Source organism: Bubalus kerabau, chromosome 10 (assembly GCF_029407905.1).
Source record: "Bubalus kerabau isolate K-KA32 ecotype Philippines breed swamp buffalo chromosome 10, PCC_UOA_SB_1v2, whole genome shotgun sequence".
NCBI lineage: Eukaryota > Metazoa > Chordata > Mammalia > Artiodactyla > Bovidae > Bubalus > Bubalus kerabau.
In genome coordinates, this window is record NC_073633.1 from 75,562,729 (window position 1) to 75,579,514 (window position 16,786).

Consider the following 16,786-nt stretch of genomic DNA (forward strand, 5'->3'; position numbering starts at 1 on the left):
ATAGGTGATTGTTTAGAAGACTGAATTTGACTAGTCTTAGCTTTTATCCTTTTGATTTGCTATAGGTAGGCTTATATGTTGGAACCTCCCAAAAATTTTCTCTGCTTTCATACTTAGTAATGAAAATTTGAATTTAGTGAATTTTTATAAAAAATGCTCTTTTTTGTTTAGAAGTATTGATTCACATTTTTCCAATTGTTGAATTTCTAAAAATCACTGTTACTTTTAATTCCTAGGATTATATTCCATTACTATAAAAATCATAAGTGCCTGATTTTTTTAATTCATGGAAATTTGAGTATTTAAATCAAGCGTTATTTGTGTGTGTTTATGCCTTTTTTAGATAAACTGTAAAGGCATTTATTAGTGATCATTCAAGATCACTTTAGGTATAAACCTATAGTAAATGCTTGATAACTCAGAAAAATACTATTAAATCAATAAAATTGATAGAAAAATATAAAGGTAGTGCTACTATTTTAGGTATATCTAATAACTTCAGCTGTCAACTAAGTATTTTTAAGCAAGTGTTATAAAGCCAATTTTCAATAAATAAGTGAAATTTTAGCTTGCATTCAAATATAACTTATTTGCTAAAGTTTAGCCTATTAAATAAGCAAGCAAAAATGACCTAATGTATTTAGCAAAACCTTTTTTTCACAGTGCTAGTATAAAACTTGAACCAAATTAGAATCACCTAATCAGATTAATGAGGATTGCACATTTGTACACACAAATACTGCTACATTTTTATGCATTTATAAAAAAATGTGTCTTATAGTTACGGTAGTATAACTGACTTTAAAGCCTTAGATTTAATAGCATCCGAACCACAGCTTGATGACTGAAAGTAAGATGAGCGAACCTTTTCAAATAGGGTGGGAGAAATTACTAATTTGTTATAGGCAAGTGGTTGTTAAACTGTTTTCTGAAATTATGAAACAGTGTCTTACTACATAATGAATGTATCATGCATGATATGTGGTTTTTGAAATTTTCTATTTAAGTGTACCCTACAGAGAAGAATTATACGACTGTAATTTATCATTAACAAATTTCCTTAGGCCTTCAACACTGTTAGTCAGTTCTCAGTTTCTATAATCATTATCTCCTTTATGCCAACAACCCTACCTCTACTCGGGTCACTTAAGAAAGAGATTAGGAACTTCACACTGGGAGCCAGCTCTAAACCGTGCCTGCCTGCTCTTCTTTCCTTAATGTACAGTTAATAATATGTTGTCCTCTTCTGTAAGATGAGTCCCTCTTTTTATGCTCTGGATCTCATTCCCTTCTTCCTTGTCTTAGCCTGTGATGTATCCCTTTTCTTCCCAGCATCTTTTTATCTATTCCTTTCTCTTGTATTCTTCTTATCAGCCTTTTAAAACGTGTTTACATCTCTTCCAACCTTCTGGAAACTGCCCAGACTCCTTCCATCAACCCCTCCACCTTATGGCCAGATTGCTCAGAGTTATATACACTGTTCTGTTTTCCTCTTGTACGTCACCACACCTAAAACAACTTTATTGAGGTCACTAGTGACCTCCAACAAATTTTTGTGCCAAGTTCAACAAATTTTTGTGCTAAGTCCAACAAAGTTTTGTCATGATTTCATTTGACTCCTTAGTAGTATTCAGCATCTTTGACTTAGTGCCTTCTAAAATCACCTGACATACATGATATTACATTTTTTTCTTGTTTTGTTGTTCATTGTCATTTAGTTGTTAAGTCATATTCAACTTTGCAACCCCATGGACTGCAGCACGCCAGGCTCCTCTGTCCTTCACCATCTCATGGAGTTTGCTCAAATTCTTTCATTTCTGGTTGACTTCCTAACTAAATGATGTATTGACTGCAAATCTATATGTGCATCAAAGATGTCCCATGTCCTTTTTAAAATTAATTTTTATTGGAGTGTAGTTGCTTTACAATGTTATATTAGTTTCTGCTTTTTATATCTCTTCTTAGAAGCTCCAGATGTTTCTATTAAACTTTCAATGAGGATTTCTTCATATTTTGTAAGTCCTCAGACTCAATATGTGCAAGACTGTACTCATCTTTTCCCCAAAATCTATGGTTTCCCTGTTTGTTCCTAATTCATTTGAATGGAAGCACCATTCACCCAGTTCCTCAAGCTAGATAAATGAAAGTCACCTTAATCTTCTCACTCTTGCCTCTTTCTAGTCTGTCACCCTAGTCTAAGCCACTCTTCTCTTTCAACCTAGCTAGACTGCTACAATAGCAACTTGTTCTTCCACATCTGTCCTTGCTTTCCCTACTCCAATCTATTCTCTGTACTGCATTGAAGTGGGTTTTTTAAAACTAAGTATATAAAAATGTGATTCCTCTTGGAATAAATTAAATTTAGGACACAAAATAATAAATAAAACTAAATGCCAGTCATTGATGATAAAATTGTGACTAAAATCAGCTTGTCTTTAACCTCATGGAACTTATTGAGTATTTTAACACATTGAAACTTTGAGGAGTACAAACACTCAGCATTAACACCTCTCTCTCACTCTCCTGCGTGCTCTCTTACTCTTTCTTTCAGGGGAGGGGTCATCTTTCCATCATCAGGTGGCAAGACTAATTCAGGCATTGATTCTCCTCATTGAGGACTGTGACAGTAGCTCCCGTTTCCCTTCCAATCCATCAAACTTATTCTTGGCAGAGAACTTTTAAAAATATAACTCTGACCTAATTCTTATTTAGCTCTCTCAAACCTCATATCTACGCACAGTGTCCAATTCTGATTCTCTAGTATATCATCTAACAAACCATATCATGACATGTCACATTTTGTTGAATTGACTGGTTTTATATTTCTCCACCTCCTGCCAGACTTGAGGCCCCAGAGTGGAAGGCCAAAAGTGCCTTCTCATTTTAATTGTGGTAGAAGTCTGTGATTCATCATGATCAAAAATGTTTGAGCTGTATTTGAGGACATACTATCCAAAGTTAGAAATTTCATAAAATAATAGTAGATAGGGTTTTCCTGATGGCTCAGCAGTAAAGAATCCACCTGCAGTGTGAGAGATGACGGTCTGATCCCTGGGTTGGGAAGATCCCCTGGAGGAGGAAATGGCAACCTGCTCCAGTATTCTTGCCTGAAAAATCCCATGGACAGAGTAGCCTGGCGCACTACAGTCCAAAAGGTCACAAAGAGTTGGACACAACTGAGTGAGCGCACAGATAGATACACAGCTACCTGTAATACCAGGTAGTGGCTATTGCTACTAACTAAAATTGTAAGTTTCTGGAAATTATGAACATATTCATGCCTCTTCTATATCCTTAACTCTCTTTTGCTGACATTTTACTGGATGCATAGTTAGCTTCGCATGTTTGACTAAATTAAGGGAAGAAGGCTCATCAGCAGTCTAGTGTACTCTACCTCCCATTATTACGACTCCAACTCCAAAACTCTTGAGGGATGCAGCACCCTCTGGCTCCTCACCAGGAGATAGACCCTGTAGGTGTGAGAATACTGTGAGCAGAGAAAGCACACTGGGATAGCAAACACAAGTCCTAATATTCTAGTCCTAAAGGCAGAGTCTTCTAGTAGGAGACATTGTTTTTCTACTGTACGCAATTTTACTCTAAGGTGACTAACACGATAGCTAATTTTTAAAAAGTGATTGTGTAAGAAATTACTTATTAGATTAAGCAATTTTGATTTTTGCAAAGACGCATCAGGTAAATTTAAAACTTTGTGTATAGCCTCATCTTATATTTTTTAATTGAAATAAATTTTCTCTCAGGCAGTTGCTTTTAACTTAAATTCTTTATTCATTTATATCTTGTTTTTACACCTGATGACTGCATTCTGAACTTAACAGTTTTAGGGCCATGGTTTCTCATGGACATAAACCACTCTTGATAGTCACTAACTTTTAATTCCAATAAATTTAAATTATTGACTTTTTATCTATAAAGCTATATTCTTCAGCATTAAAAATTTATCAAATGTTTGGTAAAACCTTAATAAATGTCAAATTTGCATTTGATGGGTTCATTTTATTTACTTGCTTTTAGAGGAAACTTTGGTTTCAAATCAGTGTCCTTTTTTAAAAAAAGTTTTTGCTTTTTACATGTACTGGATACAACAGTCTTTAAATTCTGTAAGATGATAAATACTAAAAATGAGGTATTAGTCTGAGGAGAGACTATTATGATTATGAGGGACAGGCAAAGCATAGAGCCAGTCTGGTATAAGTTGTTTTTGTTTTTCCCCATACCAGAATTCCTTAAAATTCACATCTGAAATAATTCATAGGCTGCCAGATTACTCAGTTGAGTTAACTCATTGGCAGTTGTTTTAATAATCTTGCAAAGGGGGCTTCCCTGGTGGTTAGTGGTGAAGAGTCCATCTGCCAATGCAGGAGACATGGGTGCAGTCCCTGATCCAGGAAGATCCTACATACTGTGGAGCAACTAAGCCCATACCCCACAAGTACTGAGTGTTTCGTGCTCTAGAGCCTGGGAGCCCCAACTGCTGAGCCCACGTGCCATGACTACTGAAACCCGTGTGCCCTAGAACCCATGCTCTGCAACAGTAGAAGTCACTGCAATGAGAAGCTCGTGCACTGCAACTAGAGAAAAGCCTGTGTAGCAACAAAAACTTAGTACAGCCAGAAATAAATAAATTGAGGAAAAAAAAACTTGCAAAAGCAAAATTTTTTAATTTACTTGGGGAAAAATTGCCACCTGTTGGTTTGAGCATTTAATATAGTAAACACCTCTGTTAACTCTGTAGTGATTATAAAGTCTGTATATTGCTAATTTTTGAGGCTTACTAGAACTTTGACTTAAGTTTCTTTATATTTTAATAAAGTGAAACTACTCCAATGTTAGAAATCTTGCTTAATGTAATAAAAGAAAAAAACGAGATTGTACTAAAAGATCTTACTCCCTTTCCCTTGACTGCCTGATGCTTTTTAAAAATTATATATTTTAATTGACCTAGATGGCATTATTTTTTTTAATATATTTTAATCAGCTACATATTTATTGATCTTGGCTATATTATTAGCTATTAAAATTTTTTTGAAAATACATGACTTTAGTGGGCTTATTGCTCTTTGAACTTGTGAGGTCTCAATGTTTATTGCTTGACACTGCCTTTGCTTTGAGTATGGCTTTGAATTCTTTTAGAACACAAAAATAGTGGTACTCTGAAATTAAATTATGATGATTTATATGGAAGAAATATATATATATATCCATGTTTTCTTAATTTTCCCAAATATCAGTTTTTAAGTAGTCTATCAGAAAGGGAAATATTTTATTAAAACCCATAATCCATTTGTCTGTATAATATTAGGTTTCTATAATTAGTAAAACATAACAAACAAATAGGTATTTGTAGGAATAGTTGTTTCTGCATGAATGTTTCCATTAGTTTTTCTTTTTTTTCCATAGAACTAAATTTTAGTATGTATTTAGTTTCTGTCCCTAAGAAATAATGTTCATTGTTCTATTTTAAGGGGTTGCAAAGTCAACTACAGAGGCCATGCATGAAAGACAAATGAGAAAAGCAGGCTATTGTGAAGCAAGAGGGACTGGTGGAGTCTGAGACAAAATAAAATTTATGTGGCTCATTTAAGTTTCTCTAAAACATTGTGCTATCCAAACAAATAACCTTTGCCATGTGACTTTTCTGCCTCTAGTTTATATTCAACAGTAACAAGTTTAATGTATGTGGATTATTTGAAAGTATCATGTTTGTAATTATTATGTTCATCTATCAATGTATTCACTCAGAACACATGGTATTTTGAGGATTTTTCTAAAAAACAACAAATGAGGTAAAAAACACTCTCACTCCATTACAGAACCTTTTCCACATGGCTAACCTTAGTCCCCATGGTGATAATTGAAGGGACGTTTCAAGTGATAGATTGGGTAAAGAGTAGAGACTGTGTATCGTGACAGTTGTATCAAACTAGCTGTATCAAAGTATGAATTAAAATCTGACATAGGATTTTGAAAAAAATTCATATTTTCTGGGTTCAGTAAAATATGGGGTTCACAAAACAAAAAATAAAAAAGAGGACAGTATATCCTCCTTCTATTCGTTGTTCTATATATTTATGTTTTACCTTTGCAGCCTGAGGAAGAACCTGATCCTGAAGAGAGGGACAACTTCCTCCAACAGCTTTATAAGTTTATGGAAGACAGAGGTATTTTCATGCTTATTATTTAAAAATAGACATTTCTAGGAATTCCCTGACAGTCCAGTGTTTAGGACATGGTGCTTTTGCTGTCATGGGCCCAAGTTCAATCCCTGATCTGGGAACTAGTGCAGCATCGTGTCCCCCCAACCCAAGAGGTAGACTTTTTTTTTTTTTTTTTTCTGTTTTATGTTCTATGTTTATGTATCATTTTTGCTTAAAGCATGGGTATATGGATTTGTATGTCAAGCCTAAGAATCAATTATAGTTGATAATAGTAATTAAGTATTGGGAATAAAGACATCTACTTTATTACTACTACTGTTAGTACTACTAGTATCTATTTTGAGTACAAATAGATACTGCAACTACTAATATCTATTTTGAGTACAAATGTAGAGGAAAAGTAGTTGTGATGTAGTTAAATTTTATCGCCTTGAGACTTATAAAACCAGAAAATATTATAATAATAATTGAGTAATAGAAAGTGAACAATCATAATGTAAATCTACATACCCATTATTTACTAATGCTGTTTTTGTGGCAAGTAATCTAGTCTGACCCTTGGTCTCAACAAATTAAACATAATGGATTAGCTCCTATCTAAATAGAGTAGGATTTCTAATAAAGTTAGAAGAAATAGAGCCCTTATAAATCATAGTTCGTGACATTATATCAGTCCTTGGAAATCCTCAGATACATTGGTCCTAGACATTTTGTGGCCTTCAGAAATGATCCTTCAGATTACTACCAACAGTCTTAACATTTGTGTTAAAGCAGTAAAAATGAAACCATGGCCTAAAATGTGCCCTTTTCATTGTGTGTGTTTTTGCCCAGGCTTCTTGAAGCAGCAGCATTATTGGCTACACCTTGCAGGCCCAAGGTTTGATTCAGTTTTATCCAAATTCAGTGGCAGTTAGAGAGGTGATTTTACTAGTTCTGGAAGTATAATAAATCTAAAGATCACCACAATGCTGTATAAAGAATATAGAGAATATTTTGTGTTGTCTTACCTAATTTGAGCATCTTTAAAATATATGCCTCTTATTAATGATATTTGGGAAATTAGAAATTGATAAGCTTTGTTTTCAACTTAGTATTTTCCATTGAAATTAACATTGTATTTCGGCTCTTCGATATTAAAAAGGTACTCCAATCAACAAACCACCTGTTTTGGGCTATAAAGATCTCAACCTCTTCAAGCTCTTCAGATTGGTTTATCATCAAGGTGGATGTGACAATGTAAGTAAGACTGTAATGAAAATTAAAATTGTCTAGTGTTGCACTGTTATATGTACTTTAGGTAATAAACACATTTTCTTAATGAACATAGAATATTAGTATAAAGATTATTTCCCTTTGCAAACGTTAACAAATAAAAACTTAATTTTCCAGATTGATAGTGGTGCTGTATGGAAGCAAATTTATATGGACCTTGGCATTCCTATTTTGAATTCAGCTGCTTCCTACAATGTAAAAACTGCTTATAGAAAGTAAGTAGTATAGTTTATTCATCAAAGAATACATAATTACAAGGAATATTTTCCATTTAATTTGTTAACAGTTAAATAAGAACACATCAGTCAAAGGACATTAAAGTTAGAGAAAGTACATAAAAAGGCTTAGTTTAGTGGATACTGTGATTGAAAGTTCAGTTCAGTTCAGTCGCTCAGTCATGTCTGACTCTTTGCGAACCCATGAATCGCAGCACGCCAGGCCTCCCTGTCCGTCACCAACTCCCGGAGTTCACCCAGACTCACATCCATTGAGTCAGTGATGCCATCCAGCCATCTCATCCTCTGTCGTCCCCTTCTCCTCCTGCCCCCAATGCCTCCAGTGCAACAAGTCTGCTTTACTCCATTTTTCATGTTTGGATTTTGTTTTCAAAATTAGAGATACAGGGAGTATCTTTAATTGTCTGAAATTACATGTTATAGAATTGTATCTTTTATAGTGAACAGCCTTCATATAAAAACTATGATAGCTGTGTTCCATTATCACAAGCTCAGATTTTTCAGGAAAGAAATTTTATTTTCTGGTCAGTATTTCTACTATCCTATATAAAACACCAAGAAACCAGTAACAGGAAAAGTACTTTGTATTAAAAGGCTTGAGTTTTACTTTTCAAAAAATATTTAATATATAGTTCTGAAGTGAAATATAATGACTAATATTTCTTAAAATGAAATATCATTTGTTTAGGTATCTCTATGGTTTTGAGGAGTACTGCCGTTCTGCAAATATTCAGTTCAGAACTATTCACCACCATGAACCAAAAGTAAAAGAGGAAAAAAAAGACTTAGAAGAATCCATGGAAGAGGCTCCAAAAGTAGATCAAGAAATGCCTTTAGTAGAAGTGAAGAGTGAACCTGAGGAAAATATTGATTCAAACAGTGAAAGTGAAAGAGAAGAAGTAGAATTAAAATCTCCAAGGGTGAGTACTTAATACTAATTTTATTTATTTTTTTAAGCATTATTTTAGTCTTTTTGATATGGGCAGTTTCAGATATATACAAAAATACTCCTATGAACCTAGTTTATTTTGTAGTATTTAGTTATGCTTCAGCCAGGCTAGCTTCACTCCCTTTCTCTAAATATATCACATATTATTTCTTTTACCTTAAAAACCATTCCTTCTCTTGTTCTCTATTTATATCTGTTCAAGCCATTCTCAAGTGAGGTCAGTCTCAAATATTCACTTCCTTTGAGTCTTTTACTAACGTGTCACCTCACTGAAGCAAATCCTGGTCAAGCATGCCTGCTCAGTCACTAAGCCGTGTCCAACTCTTTGTGATCTCATGTTTAGGTCTGCCAGGGTCCTCTGTCCATGGGATTCTCTAGGCAAGAATACTGGAGCGGGTTGCCATTTCCTCCTTCAGGGTATCTTCCCAACCCAGGGATCAAACCAGCATCTCCTCCTTTGACAGGTGTATTCTTATACCACTGAGCCACCTGGGAAGCCCCTATTCTGTTCAATCCCTCTAATGTTGCTGTGTCTATAATTTACTTATTTATTCTGTTTATTATTTATTGTTTCTTTTACCGCACTCTGGACTAGAATCACACTCCACAACAGCAGGGATTAGTGTTATTCCATTCATTCACAGATCCCAGGCATCTAGAATAGTGCCTTGCACATATTAAGGACTTACTAGATGGTTGAGTGAATGAATCTCCTGTTTATAATACCTGTGTCCTCAGCCAGGTGGGATCTTTGCTTTCTCTTTACTTACTCCACAACACACTGTACAGCTCTTTTGGCAGTTTTTCATGCCCTGCCTTCTTTCCTAGTCACATGCATCCTTGGTTTTATCTTCTAACTCTGCTCTTCCTCTCCATTAATATATAATTAAGTCAGGAATTGTCACCCACTGTTTTGATCATTGTCTGATGATGTCTACACAGTAGGTTTTATCAAATTTTAGAAATAGAAAAAAAAATTTACCACATTGTGAAAGGAATTCAGTTATTGTGATCAGATCAAATCAGTTGCTCAGTCGTGTCTGACTCTTTGCGACCCCATGAATCACAGCACGCCAGGCCTCCCTGTCCAGCACCAACTCCCAGAGTTCACTCAGACTCAACATCCATCGAGTCAGTGATGCCATCCAGCCATCTCATCCTCTGTCGTCCCCTTCTCCTCCTGCCCCCAATCCCTCCCAGCATCAGAGTCTTTTCCAATGAGTCAAATCTTCCCATGAGGTGGCCAAAGTACTGGAGTTTCAGCTTTAGCATCATTCCTTCCAAAGAAATCCCAGGGCTGATCTCCTTCAGAATGGACTGGCTGGATCTCCTTGCAGTCCAAGGGACTCTCAAGAGTCTTCTCCAACACCACAGTTCAAAAGCATCAATTCTTCGGCGCTCAGCCTTCTTCACAGTCCAACTCTCACATCCATACATGACCACAGCAAAAACCATAGCCTTGACTAGACCAACCTTTGTTGGCAAAGTAATGTCTCTGCTTTTGAATATGCTATCTAGGTTGGTCATAACTTTCCTTCCAAGGAGTAAGCGTCTTTTAATTTCATGGCTGCAGTCACCATCTGCAGTGATTTTGGAGCCCAGAAAAATAAAGTCTGACACTGTTTCCACTGTTTCCCCATCTATTTCCCATGAAGTGAGGGGACCGGATGCCATGATCTTCGTTTTCTGAATGTTGAGCTTTAAGCCAACTTTTTCACTCTACACTTTCACTTTCATCAAGAGGCTTTTTAGTTCCTCTTCACTTTCTGCCATAAGGGTAGTGTCATCTGCATATCTGAGGTTATTGATATTTCTCCCGGCAATCTTGATTCCAGCTTGTGCTTTTTCTAGCCCAGCGTTTCTCATGATGTACTCTGCATATAAGTTAAATAAGCAGGGTGACAATATACAGCCTTGACGTACTCCTTTTCCTATTTGGAACCAGTCTGTTGTCCCATGTCCAGTTCTAACTGTTGCTTCCTGACCTGCATACAAATTTCTCAAGAGGCAGGTCAGGTGGTCTGGTATTCCCATCTCTTTCAGGATTTCCCACAGTTGATTGTGATCCACACAGTCAAAGGCTTTGGCATAGTCAATAAAGCAGAAATAGATGCTTTTCTGGAACTCTCTTGCTTTCTCCATGATCCAGCGGATGTTGGCAATTTGATCTCTGGTTCCTCTGCCTTTTCTAAAACCAGCTTGAACATCTGGAAGTTCACGGTTCACATATTGCTGAAGCCTGGCTTGGAGAATTTTGAGCATGACTTTACTAGCGTGTGAGATGAGTGCAGTTGTGCGGTAGTTTGAGCATTCTTTGGCATTGCCTTTCTTTGGGATTGGAATGAAAACTGACCTTTTCCAGTCCTGTGGCCACTGCTGAGTTTTCCAAATTTGCTGGCATATTGAGTGCAGCACTTTCACAGCATCATCTTTCAGGATTTGGAATAGCTCAACTGGAATTCCGTCACTTCCACTAGCTTTGTTCTTAGTGATGCTTTCTAAGGCCCACTTGACTTCACATTCCAGGATGTCTGGCTCTAGGTCAGTGATCACACCATCGTGATTATCTGGGTCGTGAAGATCTTTTTTGTACAGTTCTTCTGTGTATTCTTGCCATCTCTTCTTAATATCTTCTGCTTCTATTAGGTCCATACCATTTCTGTCCTTTATTGAGCCCATCTTTGCATGAAATGTTCCTTTGGTATCTCTGATTTTCTTGAAGAGATCCCTAGTCTTTCCCATTCTGTTGTTTTCCTCTATTTCTTTGCATTGATCGCTGAAGAAGGCTTTCTTATCTCTTGCTATTCTTTGGAACTCTGCATTCAGATGTTTATATCTTTCCTTTTCTCCTTTGCTTTTCGCTTCTCTTCTTTTCACAGCTATTTGTAAGTGAAATTGTATTTAATAAAAGACACGGTGAAGTCATCTCTTGTATTTGCTCAGAAACCATTTTTTTAAACTGTCCATTTTACTTAGTAAGTGGCACTTTCTGTTGAATTTCATGAAACCTCCAGAGTACTTTGTTTCTTTTCTTAATTTTTAAAGATTATGATAAAGAAACATGACATTTGTTATCTTAACCATTTTTACATGCACAGTTCAGTGGCATTAACTACATTCATATTGTCTTATAACCATCACCATCATCTATCTCCAGAACTTTTTTCATCTTGGAAAATTGAAACTGCCTATTGAAACTCCTCATTCTTCTCTTCCCTGGCCTCTGGCAACCATCAGTCTACTTTATGTCACTATGAATTTGACTACTCTGGATATCTCATATAAGTGGAATTAGATAGTACTTGTCCTTTTGTGACTGGTTTATTTCATTCAGCAGAAGGTCTTCAAGGTTCATCCATGTATGGATTAGAATTTCCTTCCTTTTTAAGACTGAATAATACCCCATTGTATGTATTGTGGACATACTTGCTTGTCATTACATAAAGAGCTTCCTCATCTTATGTAAAACATCTGCAGACTATTGCATAGTATGGATGTACCATAAATTTACCTTCCTCAAAATTTTCTCCAATTTTTTATGATTACAGAAAGTACTGCAGTAAATATACTTATAAAAATGTCCTCCAAATTTATCTAAATATAGAGACTTGTAAAAATGTCCTCCTTATTTATCTGAATACAGACTTCTAAAAATGAGATTTCTGTGACAAAGGTACAAGTTATACAAATTTAAAATTTTATGGATAACAGATGCTTTCATTCATTTATCTACAAATTCTTAAAAGAGTACCTGCCCATGTGCCAGACACTGTTTAGATCTGAGGTTATAGACGTGAGTAAGACAAAGACCCTACCCTCATGGAACTTAAGTTCCTTTTTTCCCCCCTACTGTTGATGTTTAAATAGTACATAGTCAGGAACTAGGCAAAACATTTGTTATACTGAGATAATAATTGTATTCTAGTGCTCCCAAAGTTGTTGGCTCTTTTTTTCCCTTTAATCCTCACTTTATTTCAAGTAGGGGGGAATTCTGCCAGTGTGCAGAAGTTGACTGGAAGGAGAATTTAGGAGATAATGAAATGGCTCAACAGTTTCCTGGTCAGTTGAGCATGCAACTAGAGACTGTATAACAGCTGCTGAGGTTTTAACAAGTTACTGCTGGCCTAGTGAGCTCTCCAGATTCAAATAAATAAGCTCACTTTTTGGCCATTAATACAATTCAGTTATTTTAAAATACAGTGATAATGTAAGTTTTATCTTAGTAAACAATAGAGTTAGAGATGAAAGAACTTCCAGAAAATTAAGGGACTGATTTATTTTTCTTATTAACTTATATCATTGACACTTAGATAATTCTTAAAAACTTTTATTGTAGTCAAGAAGTATTAAAATAAGATAAAATAATATAGTGAACACAGAAAATTTTTATTTTTCATGCAGTATGTAGCCAGGGGACGTAATAGATTTGGACATAAGTAATTTACATGGGTTGATTTTTTACTTTGAGAGGAAGCAAAAAGTACACAGGAGTTGACGGGTTATCAGTATCACGTCTCAAGCTAGAAAGAAGACTAGTCATTGCCATGATGGTTTAAGAAAAAGATAACATTTTTCTATATTTTTTTCCCCTTTGTAGTGATAATTCCTTTTAAGTTTTCATCCTCTCTACTAGGGACGAAGGAGAATTGCTCGAGATGCAAATTCTATTAAAAAGGAAATTGAAGAAGAAAAAACAGAAGACAAATTAAGAGATAATGATACAGAAAATAAGGATGTAGATGATGACTGTGAAACTGCAGAGAAGAAGGAAAACGAACTACTACTGGGGAGAAAAAATACACCAAAGCAAAAGGAGAAGAAAATCAGAAAGCAGGAGGATTCTGACAAAGACTCAGAGGAAGAGGAAGAGAAAAGCCAAGAGAGGTACATTATCTTACGTTTGTTCTCCAGAAACGCCTGTCTGGGGTGCAGCAGCGCTCTCTGTTCCTGCTTAGAGGTTCAGGTTTGAGGGAATGCTTTCTTATTGGGACTTCCATTCCTCTTGTCTGATGAAGGTGAGACACATTGTGAAGATGATGTGTATCGCCTTTCGGAATTGGAGAATATACTGGTCGCACCATTTTAATAGCACTTGTGCCCTAAACAGTGGCCTCAAAGAAGGCTGCGCCACCCAGTCAAAAGAAAGGTCCTGCAGTTGACAGCAGGGAAGGGAGCTGGAGAAAAATGGAGGAAGTGGACAAGAGGAAACAGCGACAGCAAAAATTCCATTTTAAAAAAGGTACAATGTGGGAAAGCTAACAAACACATGGGTGCACAGTACTAGCAGATGTTTCTGTGTGTTAGCTTTATCTAAGACAGTTTTCTTTTCCAAGTTACTGTATTAGAATAAGTGGCATGCACCCCTGATTCTAGTTTGGAAAATTCATTCTTGCCCCACATCACATTAAATTTCGGCTTTTTAATGTTCATCCTGTTTGCTGTTGAGTGAAAACTGTTTTTTTTTTTGTTTTTTTTTCATGTATTATACACGTATGGACTGAATTGACTTAAAAATAACCAGAGATTAGGCAGTCCAGCTAGATCATGGTAATGTCCAACTATGTTTAGTGGCCATTTCTTTATTGTCAAATGGATTTACTAATTTTTAGACACTACTAAAAAATGAATTTTAACTCAGCAACAGCATAACACACTTACTTGTGTAGAAGCTCTCCTCCACAGTTATTTTTCAATGCTAAATTTTCTAGAGATTTAAGTTATTAGGCACAATTGAGAAAAGTGGCCTGCTGTTTCCAACTAGTGGCTGACACCCATCTGAAAATTAACCGTTGAAAAAATAACTGCAAAAATAGTAATGATTGGTGAGTGGGAGAGGTAATTTTATGATTCAGCATAAACAGGTACAGGAGCATTCACAGTCACATGTGAATTAGAAAAGTGAGTAAAGAAAGTTCTGTAGTGAAATACAATTAGGATTAGGGAAAGTAGGAGGAAATAATTGGAGTTGAGTATAATGATATGAGTGTAGTAATTCAAATATTTGGACAGTAAATTTAATAAGGTAAGGTGGACTATTTAAAAAGTAAGGCCTAACTATTGTTTGAAGATTTGTTAAAAATAAGCATCAAAATGTGTATGTTTTATAGTATCTATGTAATACACACTATATATATATGTGCATATATATATACATACACACCACGTGCTTTAAAAAGCCTTTATAATTGATATGTAAATAGAATATTTATTTTAGAGACATAAAGTTTCACAGACTTGAATATGAAGGACAATATTTCCTTTTATTAAATAAAACTGAATATACAAATAGTCTGTATTCTCATTTAATAGCAGGAATCCTGGAAATAGCCTTTTTTTTTTTTAATCTATAGAGACTTCTGTTTTAAGTAGTTTTTTATGGTGTTTTGAAATTACCTTATCAGAATATAATTGGAAGGTGCCCTTGTAAAGAAAACATTCCCACTGCTAATGAGTTGTCAAAGTTTCTTCATGTTGGCTCCCCCAGTGGTCCCTAAAATAATGCCCTGTGTTTATGACAGAAGATGGTACCTCCTCTTAAGATTTTTAAAACTCCTGTGCCACTAGAGTGATCTTTGATGCAAATCTGTTCTGAATTTTTGCTGGGCTAATAAAGAATGTTTGTTTAAAAATATTAAAAATACTTGGACCTCCCTATGTGAATCTCCTTTATATATGATTATCAAAACAAAAACTGATGGGAGAGGTGTAAAAACAAATAGGAACCAATGTAAGATATGCAAAAGCTTTGTTCTTCCGGTGCTATCCCACAGTGAGGACAAGAGACCTAACACCCAGATGTCTGTTGTTTCTTCATGAGGGTGGGGAAACCTTTATAAACTAGTTTAAAAGAGTTACTAAGGTAGTTAGCCCTTGTTCATTATTTTTCCCACCAAAAAAGTCTGGGTTAAGAACCACTCTGAATTGAACAAAAAGTACTAGTCAAGTAGACTTAAGACATTTCAGTTGCAGAAAGTTAAAAACTATCTTTAGGTCATTTTCACATACAAGGTAGCACTTGAATCCTAAAGACTTCTTCAAAGCATGTTGTTGTAATTCTGCTTTATCAAAAGTGATTTATTTGATTCCACATCACCATTAACTGTGATGACTGACTTGCCTTTAAGAAGTACAGATTTACTTTTGGTACAGTGCGCCTTGTCATAATAAATCAGTTTTCTACTAAGTAGTCTATGAAAATCTTCTCCTTCTCCTCCTTCTTCTCCTCCTCCACTGACATGTTATGAAGGTAATAATTAGGTTGTGACTCTTCTACATGTTGGATTCTTTTAGCATATATTATTTTGTTTTCCATTAAGTTATCAGTAGCATTATCAGTGTTATAACTTACTGCAGGGAAGAAACCGAAAGCAAATGTGACTCTGAAGGGGAGGAAGATGAGGAAGACACAGAACCCTGCCTAACAGGCACCAAAGTGAAAGTAAAATATGGACGGGGGAAAACGCAGAAGATCTATGAAGCCAGTATTAAAAGCACTGAAATTGATGATGGAGAAGTTTTATACTTGGTACATTACTATGGATGGAATGTCAGGTAAGCAAGAAATGTATTTTCTTATTTTGAAATTTGTTTTTGGTTCAGAAAGATCATTTTTAATGTTTTGAAGAACTAAAGCAAATAGTATATATGCACTTACACAGCACACCTTGCATTTGAATTTTCCAGGACTTTGAACATTCCTACTATTTTACTTCCTATGTCAATACTTCCAGCCAAAGATCACCAGGATCACATCTGTACCTGAACACACTGGGTTTGCTACTCATTTGCAGTAAGGGAGGACACCTAACTTAGGGAACCATGTGGCATGTTACTTAGAGGGTGGGTCATGAAAGCTCAGGGTACCACCTTTGGGAGTAGCAACAGCTCAGGGTTCTGTGGAAACAGCCTTTAGAGAGCTGGACCCACGGCTCCCAACATTGCAAGAGTTTTTGCTTGTTTACTTGCTTATTAAATTTATCAGAAATCAAGCCTGTATAGAGCACTGTAATAGGTCTGAATTGGAAAATTAATAAATAATGTTAGATAAGACTTAGATCTGAGCTTCTGTTAGGTGATTTTAAGAGGGTTTAGGAAATAGGGCGTTGTTCTAGACTGGATGCTGTCAAGAAGCAGGGGATAATTCTGATTGG

The 16,786-nt window shown here is 35.7% G+C and overlaps 1 protein-coding gene across 3 annotated transcripts in view; it reads left to right on the top strand.

Moving 5' to 3' along the window:
• Positions 1–16,786, top strand: part of ARID4A (AT-rich interaction domain 4A) — a 61,256-nt gene that overhangs the window by 25,610 nt on the left and 18,860 nt on the right. For all 3 annotated transcript variants that reach the window (XM_055538186.1, XM_055538188.1, XM_055538187.1), the window contains exons 12-17: positions 6,110–6,182; positions 7,321–7,415; positions 7,569–7,666; positions 8,376–8,607; positions 13,270–13,520; positions 15,990–16,187. In XM_055538186.1, coding sequence (XP_055394161.1) covers positions 6,110–6,182; positions 7,321–7,415; positions 7,569–7,666; positions 8,376–8,607; positions 13,270–13,520; positions 15,990–16,187 — 947 coding nt within the window. The remainder of the gene's footprint in view (positions 1–6,109; positions 6,183–7,320; positions 7,416–7,568; positions 7,667–8,375; positions 8,608–13,269; positions 13,521–15,989; positions 16,188–16,786) is intronic.